Here is an 11,379-nt window from a genome sequence, read left to right as displayed (position 1 = left end):
TTATAATGTTATAAATGTATTTTATTATTTATAATGTTATAAATGTATTTTATTATTTATAATGTTATAAATGTGTTTTATTATTTATAATGTTATAAATGTGTTTTATTATTTATAATGTTATAAATGTGTTTTATTATTTATAATGTTATAAATGTGTTTTATTATTTATAATGTTATAAATGTAGTTTATTATTTATAACGTTATAAATGTATTTTATTATTTATAATGTTATAAATGTATTTTATTATTTATAATGTTATAAATGTAGTTTATTATTTATAATGTTATAAATGTATTTTATTATTTATAATGTTATAAATGTATTTTATTATTTATAATGTTATAAATGTATTTTATTATTTATAATGTTATAAATGTATTTTATTATTTATAATGTTATAAATGTAGTTTATTATTTATAATGTTATAAATGTAGTTTATTATTTATAATATTATAAATGTATTTTATTATTTATAATGTTATAAATGTATTTTATTATTTTCTGCTTCAGAACTGAACAAGGATTTCTCCTGCTCCTCGTGTCCACGTTCCTCTACAACCCAAAATCACCTCCACAATCACATCAAGAGCTGCAACCATGATAAATATGATGATGCGCTGGTGAAGATTAAGACTGAACATGAGGATCTGACGCCCACCAGAAGCTCCAGTAATCAGCAAACGTCCTCTGGTACTGTCAGCATTAACACCTCTCTCAGTCCCACACAGGAAGAAGGAAACGTCTGCTCACAGTGTGGGAAGAGCTTCAGTACCCAGAGTGCTATAAATAGACATCAGCGCGTTCACACTGGAGAGAAACCATATCAGTGCTCTCAGTGTGGGAAGAGTTTTAATCAACATAGTGCTCTCAAACAGCACCAGCGCATTCACACTGGAGTGAAACCGTATCAGTGCTTACATTGTGGGAGGAGTTTTAATACACAGAGTTATTTCAAAACCCACCAGCGCATTCACACTGGAGTGAAACCATATCAGTGTTCACAGTGTGGACAGAGCTTTAGTTCCCGATGGAGTCTAAAAAGACACCAGCGCATTCACACTGGAGAGAAACCACATCAGTGCTCACAGTGTGGGAAGAGTTTTAATCAACAGAGTGTTCTCAAAATACACCAGCGCATTCACACTGGAGTGAAACTATATCAGTGCTCACAGTGTGGGAAGAGTTTTAGTCAACAGAGTTATTTTAAAACCCACCAGCGCATTCACACTGGAGAGAATTTGTATCAGTGCTCACAGTGTGGAAAGAGTTTTAGTCAACAGGGTAATTTTAAAGAACACCAGCGCATTCACAATGGAGAGAAACCGTATCGGTGCTTACAGTGTGGGAACAGTTTTAATACACAGGGTAATCTCACAAAACACCAGCGCACTCACACTGGAGAGAAACCGTATGAGTGCTCACAGTGTAGGAAGAGTTTTAATACACAGAGTGATCTTAAAATACACCAGCGCATTCACACTGGAGAGAAACCGTATCAGTGCTCACAATGTGGGAAGAGTTTTACTCAACAAAGTAATCTCAAAGATCACCTGCGCATTCACACTGGAGAGAAACCGTGTCAGTGCTCACAGTGTGGGAAGAGTTTTACTCAACAGAGCAATCTCACAAAACACCAGCGCATTCACACTGGAGAGAAACCGTGTCAGTGCTCACAGTGTGGGAAGAGTTTTACTCAACAAAGTCATCTCACAAAACACCAACGTATTCACACTGGAGAGAAACCGTGTCAGTGCTCACAGTGTGGAAAGAGTTTTAATACACAGAGTGAACTAAACAAACACCAGCACATTCACATTTTACAGAAATGATGCTGTCAGTGTGGGAACTGCTTTGCTCATTTATCAGCACTTCAACACAAGTGTGACACATCAGATTGTACCAAACAAGCTAAAATATAAAATATTTAAATCCTCACTGAGTGAGTGAGTGAGTGAGTAGATGAACAGATGTGGAGCACAAAGGTCATCACGCTCTGTATAATCCGGATAAGAGGCTGGATTTTCTACACACAGTCGAATAGCGACTTTACCTTGACCGGTGGTAAAGTTCAGAAGCAGATAATTCAAGTCATGTCCAAACTTGCAAAAACCTGAAAGGTGAACTGAACAACTGAGATGACTTGTTTGGCATCAGCTGTGTGAACTCTAAAACTCCAACTTCCAAAACTTTTAAACTATTTCTATTTCTGAAAACTCTCCTTTGAAAATATCCTACTTTGAATGACTGTGTTGCCTCTTTTCAGCTCATATAGAGAGGTGTGGCGAGCAGGAGATGAACTTTCCTTAAGATCCCATCCATGATGAAATAGGTGCTTCCCACCATGCAATATAACCTCTGATCTGACGCCCACCAGAAGCTCCAGTAATCAGCAAACGTCCTCTGGTACTGTCAGCATTAACACCTCTCTCAGTCCCACACAGGAAGAAGGAAACGTCTGCTCACAGTGCGGGAAGAGCTTCAGCTCCCGGAGGAGTCTAAAAAGGCACCAGCGCATTCACACTGGAGAGAAACCATATCAGTGTTTACAGTGTGGGAAGAGTTTCGATCAACAGAGTTATTTTAAAAAACACCAGCGCATTCACACTGGAGCGTTTATCATCCCTAGTGTAATAGATCACGTTGTACTAAATAAACTGACGTGTTTGGAATCGTTTTCCTGTTGCATGACAACACGCCTCGCTGTTATTGTTTACATCCCTCCATAGACCACTGGAGTCGTGCGTCATTCTGTAGTCCTTGTTATGCCCATATTTGGAGACCCGGGTCTGTGCTAAATAAACATGTTCAGAACCCTGTACGTTCTGTCCTGTGTACATTTTTCTCCTGTACATCACTGGATCCTATAAATTACGAGCTTGTTAAAGGGTCGTGATACTAATAATGCTACACGAAAGCTAATGCTACTGCGCATTAATTAGACGTCACTGAACTACACCAATCGAATCGACGGAATGAGCAGCCCGCGTTTGGTGAGTGCAACCAAAGGCGTAACACCCGACCATTCTCGCTTTCTACATTAATGTAGCTAGGTACTAAAAATATAAAGTAAAACTGGTGAATATCACTGCACTGTTACACTGGTGAATCGCACTGCTTCTTGTGGTTATTTAAGAGGCTTTCAGTCTTGTGACGTCAATTGGCTACTTACGAGCCACTGCAACAGACACCCAGCACAAAGACTGAAGGTCAAAAACGGAAATGGACAGAAACAACTGGACATCCAGTCAAGAAACAATCTATCAAACTATCACAGTATCTTCATTCTGCTCACACTCAGCAGTCAGACCCAATAAAGTACATCATCAATTCATAAAACACCTCCCCAGCACCACAATGCTCCTTTTTTTAAATCCTTTTCCTGACCCACTTATGAAACTGGTTTTTTACATGTTGACTCAGATGTTACTTATAAAACTTGTTTTTCACATACTTGAGTGGCTACTACAGTCTGGGCAAACCCAGTGAACCCAGTTTACTCAGTGAACCCAGTATCGTGAATTACATCGCATCGTGGTTAGAGTTTGTCGTTACATTCCTATTCATTACATTTAGCACTTTACCAACCTCTGCTTACATTCTTCTGGAAAGACACTGTTGTGCGTTTATCGTGCCCTAAAAGAAACAAGAGTGGAGTGAGTAGAACATGTCAGTACAGAGTTTAAACAGGAAGAATCACAAAGCATAAACTCTAAACACAAAAATCACTATTCTATTATTTTTAAGATACAGTCTTAAATAATATGGTGTAGAACAGCCAATCGAAGGTATTCAAGAGTCATTTACATGCACGGCATTTAGCAGACGCTTTTATCCAAAGTGACTTAAATTTATGACTGAACACAATTTTGAGCAATTAAGAGTTAAGGGCCTTGCTCAGGGGCCCAACAGTGGCAACCTGGTGGTGGTTAGGCTTGAACTGGCAACCTTTTGATGAATAGTCCAGTGCCTTAACCACTGAGCCATCACTGAGTCATCCGAGAGTCCAGTCCAGTAAATGGTGGTAATATGCCTCAAGATAAGCTGTCAACCATTTCAAAATACAAATTCTATTTCCTTAAAAGTTGGGACGTTGAGTAAAATGTAATAAAAAGAAAAAACTGTGATGTGTTTTATTCTCTTGAATCTTTATTTTACTGATATTTTACTGAAGTAGAAAGAAAAGATTTCCAATGTTTTTATTGTTCAGTGCATTTGATGAATATAAATAAATATAGAATTTGATGCCTCCAACACACTCCAAAAAACTTGGACAGAGGCGTTTCACATCATCTTCTATTGTTGTTCATATTAATGAGACTTTTTAATGGTGGGTGGTGAAGAGAGACAGGAGTAATTTGTGACAGTACTGGGTATCTGTCAGTACTGACAGTAAGGGTATCTGACTACTGAATCCTGCTGTGTTGTATGGTATGGAGGTGGTTGCACTGACAGAAAGACAGAACAGGAGCTGGAGGTATCGGAGATGAAGACGCCGAGATTCTCATTGGCGGTGATGAAAACAGGGGCGAGTTTCCTGCATATCAGCATCTGAACCCATGATGAGGTGAAGCTTGCTAGATTGTGGACAGTGTTAGCCACGTTCCAACAGCTTTTCACTCACTGCTGACCTGTTTTGTTGGTTCCTCTGACTGAATGTTCTCTCAGTATACGGTGTTGATTGGCTGCTCTGGATTACTGATTAGATTAAATGAACATCTGACCTGTAATGGATTGGTTTCCAATCCAGGATGAATGAATGAGGTGTTTACATCAGGACTCACACTGCAGTCCAGTAGGTGGTGATAATGAACCTGAACAGTGTAGATCAGCCACCTCAATTCAAACAAGAAGAAGAAGAAGCTGCAGCAGCCTGTGTACTAAAGTAAATCATCTGTAAGTAAAATATTAATTTATTTTTACACTTTGATTATTAACTTCATTCTAATTAATAATAAAACTTCTAGTTCATAATAAAACATCGCTGTGAGGAGCTTTAACTCCAGTTTCATTTAAACACAAACTGCTAGCTGCTCTGCTAAATGTTAGCATCACATATGAATCAGTCACTAATCAGTAGAAATAATAAGAGAATGTGGATAATGGGATTAGAACCTGTACTGTACTGTACCGTACTGTCCTGTGCTGCTACACTCCAGTCTGGATTTAAGTTTTAATCTAACTAGGATTTATTTGTGATTGGAAAATTAAACCCACAACCTTCAGTTTCCTCCAGTTGTTGAGTTTCTTCTTCTCATATTGATGGAATTTCAGATGAAGGATCCATAATCCCTGTGGAACTCGTCAGTTCTGTGGACCAACAGTGTGGAGGTTTCCAGATGAAGCCTGTGAAGAAGCAAGAACCTGAAGATAAAGATGAACTCAGTAAGATATTTATTCATTATTAATATTTTTTTATTTATCATGGATTCATTTGTGTATTAATGTTTTGTAGCATTTTGTGACCTAATCACTTCATTTATTCTACATGTTTAGTATTTTCTGTGTTTACCAACAATTTTTATTATTTATAATGTTATAAATGTATTTTATTATTTATAATGTTATAAATGTATTTTATTATTTATAATGTTATAAATGTGTTATTATTTATAATGTTATGAATGTATTTTATTATTTATAATGTTATGAATGTATTTTATTATTTATAATGTTATGAATGTATTTTATTATTTATAATGTTATGAATGTATTTTATTATTTATAATGTTATAAATGTATTTTATTATTTATAATGTTATAAATGTATTTTATTATTTATAATGTTATAAATGTATTTTATTATTTATAATGTTATAAATGTATTTTATTATTTATAATGTTATAAATGTATTTTATTATTTATAATGTTATAAATGTATTTGATTATTTATAATGTTATAAATGTATTTGATTATTTATAATGTTATAAATGTGTTTTATTATTTATAATGTTATAAATGTATTTTATTATTTATAATGTTATGAATGTATTTTATTATTTATAATGTTATGAATGTATTTTATTATTTATAATGTTATGAATGTATTTTATTATTTATAATGTTATAAATGTATTTTATTATTTATAATGTTATAAATGTATTTTATTATTTATAATGTTATAAATGTATTTTATTATTTATAATGTTATAAATGTATTTTATTATTTATAATGTTATAAATGTATTTTATTATTTATAATGTTATAAATGTGTTTTATTATTTATAATGTTATAAATGTCTTATTATTTATAATGTTATAAATGTATTTTATTATTTATAATGTTATAAATGTATTTTATTATTTATAATGTTATAAATGTAGTTTATTATTTATAATGTTATAAATGTATTTTATTATTTATAAGGTTATAAATGTAGTTTTGTTATTTATAAGGTTATAAATGTAGTTTTGTTATTTATAAGGTTATAAATTTCTTATTATTTATAATGTTATAAATGTATTTTATTATTTATAATGTTATAAATGTATTTTATTATTTATAATGTTATAAATGTATTTTATTATTTATAATGTTATAAATGTGTTTTATTATTTATAATGTTATGAATGTATTTTATTATTTATAAGGTTCTAAATGTAGTTTTGTTATTTATAAGGTTATAAATGTAGTTTATTATTTATAATGTTATAAATGTATTTTATTATTTATAATGTTATAAATGTAATTATTATTTATAATGTTATAAATGTATTTTATTATTTATAATGTTATAAATGTATTTTATTATTTATAAGGTTCTAAATGTAGTTTTGTTATTTATAAGGTTATAAATGTATTTTATTATTTATAATGTTATAAATGTATTTTATTATTTATAATGTTATAAATGTATTTTATTATTTATAATGTTATAAATGTATTTTATTATTTATAATGTTATAAATGTATTTTATTATTTATAATGTTATAAATGTATTTTATTATTTATAATGTTATAAATGTGTTTTATTATTTATAATGTTACAAATGTATTTTATTATTTATAATGTTATAAATGTAGTTTATTATTTATAATGTTATAAATGTGTTTTATTATTTATAAGGTTATAAATGTAGTTTTGTTATTTATAAGGTTATAAATGTAGTTTATTATTTATAATGTTATAAATGTATTTTATTATTTATAATGTTATAAATGTATTTGATTATGTATAATGTTATAAATGTATTTGATTATTTATAATGTTATAAATGTATTTTATTATTTATAATGTTATAAATGTATTTTATTATTTATAATGTTATAAATGTATTTTATTATTTATAATGTTATAAATGTATTTTATTATTTATAATGTTATAAATGTATTTGATTATGTATAATGTTATAAATGTATTTTATTATTTATAATGTTATAAATGTGTTTATTATTTATAATGTTATAAATGTATTTTATTATTTATAATGTTATAAATGTATTTTATTATTTATAATGTTATAAATGTATTTGATTATGTATAATGTTATAAATGTGTTTTATTATTTATAATGTTATAAATGTAGTTTATTATTTATAATGTTATAAATGTATTTTATTATTTATAATGTTATAAATGTATTTTATTATTTATAATGTTATAAATGTATTTGATTATGTATAATGTTATAAATGTATTTTATTATTTATAATGTTATAAATGTATTTTATTATTTATAATGTTATAAATGTATTTTATTATTTATAATGTTATAAATGTATTTTATTATTTATAATGTTATAAATGTATTTTATTATTTATAATGTTATAAATGTTTTTTATTATTTATAAGGTTATAAATGTAGTTTTGTTATTTATAAGGTTATAAATGTAGTTTATTATTTATAATGTTATAAATGTATTTGATTATGTATAATGTTATAAATGTATTTTATTATTTATAATGTTATAAATGTATTTTATTATTTATAATGTTATAAATGTATTTTATTATTTATAATGTTATAAATGTATTTTATTATTTATAATGTTATAAATGTATTTTATTATTTATAATGTTATAAATGTATTTTATTATTTATAATGTTATAAATGTGTTTTATTATTTATAATGTTATAAATGTATTTGATTATGTATAATGTTATAAATGTATTTTATTATTTATAATGTTATAAATGTGTTTATTATTTATAATGTTATAAATGTATTTTATTATTTATAATGTTATAAATGTATTTTATTATTTATAATGTTATAAATGTATTTTATTATTTATAATGTTATAAATGTATTTGATTATGTATAATGTTATAAATGTATTTGATTATGTATAATGTTATAAATGTATTTTATTATTTATAATGTTATAAATGTATTTTATTATTTATAATGTTATAAATGTATTTTATTATTTATAATGTTATAAATGTATTTTATTATTTATTATGTTATAAATGTATTTTATTATTTATAATGTTATAAATGTGTTTTATTATTTATAATGTTACAAATGTATTTAATTATTTATAATGTTATAAATGTATTTTATTATTTTTAATGTTATAAATGTATTTTATTATTTATAATGTTATAAATGTAGTTTATTATTTATCATGTTATAAATGTATTTTATTATTTATAATGTTATACATTTATTTTATTATTTTTAATGTTATAAATGTATTTTATTATTTATAATGTTATAAATGTGTTTTATTATTTATAATGTTACAAATGTATTTAATTATTTATAATGTTATAAATGTATTTTATTATTTTTAATGTTATAAATGTATTTTATTATTTATAATGTTATAAATGTGTTTTATTATTTGTAATGTTATAAATGTATTTTATTATTTTTAATGTTATAAATGTATTTTATTATTTTTAATGTTATAAATGTATTTTATTATTTTTAATGTTATAAATGTATTTTATTATTTTTAATGTTATAAATGTATTTTATTATTTTTAATGTTATAAATGTGTTTTATTATTTATAATGTTACAAATGTATTTAATTATTTATAATGTTATAAATGTATTTTATTATTTTTAATGTTATAAATGTATTTTATTATTTATAATGTTATAAATGTAGTTTATTATTTATCATGTTATAAATGTATTTTATTATTTATAATGTTATAAATGTATTTTATTATTTTTAATGTTATAAATGTATTTTATTATTTATAATGTTATAAATGTGTTTTATTATTTATAATGTTACAAATGTATTTAATTATTTATAATGTTATAAATGTATTTTTTTATTTTTAATGTTATAAATGTATTTAATTATTTATAATGTTATAAATGTATTTTATTATTTTTAATGTTATAAATGTATTTTATTATTTATAATGTTATAAATGTATTTTATTATTTATAATGTTATAAATGTATTTTATTATTTTTAATGTTATAAATGTATTTTATTATTTATAATGTTATAAATGTGTTTTATTATTTATAATGTTACAAATGTATTTAATTATTTATAATGTTATAAATGTATTTTATTATTTTTAATGTTATAAATGTATTTTATTATTTATAATGTTATAAATGTAGTTTATTATTTATCATGTTATAAATGTATTTTATTATTTATAATGTTATAAATGTATTTTATTATTTATAATGTTATAAATGTATTTGATTATTTTCTGCTTCAGAACTGAACAAGGATTTCTCCTGCTCCTCGTGTCCATGTTCCTCTACAACCCAAAATCACCTCCACAATCACATCAAGAGCTGCAACCATGATAAATATGATGATGCGCTGGTGAAGATTAAGACTGAACATGAGGATCTGACGCCCACCAGAAGCTCCAGTAATCAGCAAACGTCCTCTGGTACTGTCAGCATTAACACCTCTCTCAGTCCCACACAGGAAGAAGGAAACGTCTGCTCACACTGTGGGAAGAGCTTCAGTACCCGATGGAGTCTAAAAAGACACCAGCGCATTCACACTGGAGAGAAACCGTATCAGTGCTCACAGTGTGGAAAGAGTTTTACACGACTGAGTGTTCTTAAAGAACACCAGCACATTCACACTGGAGAGAAACCTTATGAGTGCTCACAGTGTGGAAAGGGTTTTAATAAACATAGCGATCTCAAAAGACACCAGCACATTCACACTGGAGAGAAACCGTATCAGTGTTCACAGTGTGAAAAGAGTTTTAATAGACAAAGCGACCTCAAAAACCACCAGCGCATTCACACTGGAGAGAAACCATATTGGTGTTTACAGTGTGGGAAGAGTTTTAATTTACACAGTAGTCTTAAAACCCACCAGCGCATTCACACTGGAGAGAAACCGTATCAGTGCTCACAGTGTGGGAGGAGTTTTATTCAACAAAGTAATTTTAAAAAACACCAGCGCATTCACACTGGAGAGAAACCCTTTTACTGCTTACAGTGTGGAAAGAGTTTTAATGAACAGAATCATCTCGGAATACACCAGCGCATTCACACCGGAGAGAGACCGTATCAGTGCTCACAGTGTCGGAAGAGTTTTAATAAACGGAGCACTCTCAAAACCCACCAGCGCATTCACACCGGAGAGAAACCGTATCAGTGCTCACAGTGTGGGAAAAGATTTAACGACCAAACTCATCTCAAAATACACCAGCGCATTCACACCGGAGAGAAACCGCATCAGTGCTCAGAGTGTGGAAAGAGATTTAACGATCAAACTCATCTCAAAATCCACCAGCGCATTCACACGGGAGAGAAACCGTATCAGTGCTCAGAGTGTGGAAAGAGATTTAATGACCAAAGTAATCTTAAGAAACACCAGCGCATTCACACTGGATTATTTATCATCCCTTGAAAAACACAAGTGTAATAGATCACATTGTACTAAATAAACTGACGTGTTTGGAATCGTTGTCCTGTTGCAGACCGAGTAGATGATGAATAACGTACGTAGATCTTGACACGGGTAGTGAGACAGGGAGTGTTTCAGATTAGAAAGGAGGAAGTGATGGCAGGCAACAATTTGTTTCTATTGGTGCTCATAAGTCATCCACTGCAGATTGTTGTTCATATTATCGAGACTTTTTAATGGTGAAGTGGGTGGTGTAGAGTGACTGGAGTCATTTGTGATAGAAGGGTATGCGACAGTACTGAATCCTGCTGTGTTTGGAGGTATCAGAGGTGATGAAAACAGGGGCGAGTTTCAGGCAAATCAGCATCTGAACCCATGATGAGGTGAAGCTTGCTAGATTGTGGACAGTGTTAGCCACGTTTCAACAGTTTCTCACTCACTGCAGACCCGTTTTGTTGGTTCCTCTGACCGAATGTTCTGTCAGTATACGGTAGCCTAGTGGTTAAGGTACTGGACTAGTAACCAGAAGGTTGCTGGTTCAAGCCCCACCTCTGATGAAATTTTCC

General features: G+C 28.5%; 2 protein-coding genes across 2 annotated transcripts; both read left to right on the top strand.

The window, feature by feature from the left end:
- Positions 1–845: 845 nt before the first annotated feature.
- Positions 846–1,805, top strand: LOC134309286 (zinc finger protein 180-like; the record flags this gene model as incomplete). Its single annotated transcript, XM_062990948.1, has 1 exon — positions 846–1,805. A coding segment is annotated over one exon (960 nt), but the record flags the coding sequence as incomplete, so codon positions are not given.
- Positions 1,806–2,333: 528 nt separating this feature from the next.
- Positions 2,334–10,855, top strand: LOC134303233 (zinc finger protein OZF-like; the record flags this gene model as incomplete). Its single annotated transcript, XM_062988574.1, has 2 exons — positions 2,334–2,615; positions 9,875–10,855. Coding segments are annotated over 2 exons (1,224 nt in total), but the record flags the coding sequence as incomplete, so codon positions are not given.
- Between the last annotated feature and the right edge of the window lie 524 nt (positions 10,856–11,379).

This window comes from Trichomycterus rosablanca, chromosome 2, assembly GCF_030014385.1.
Source record: "Trichomycterus rosablanca isolate fTriRos1 chromosome 2, fTriRos1.hap1, whole genome shotgun sequence".
NCBI lineage: Eukaryota > Metazoa > Chordata > Actinopteri > Siluriformes > Trichomycteridae > Trichomycterus > Trichomycterus rosablanca.
Note: the sequence above shows the minus strand (reverse complement) of the source record. Positions and strands in the feature narration are given on the sequence as shown.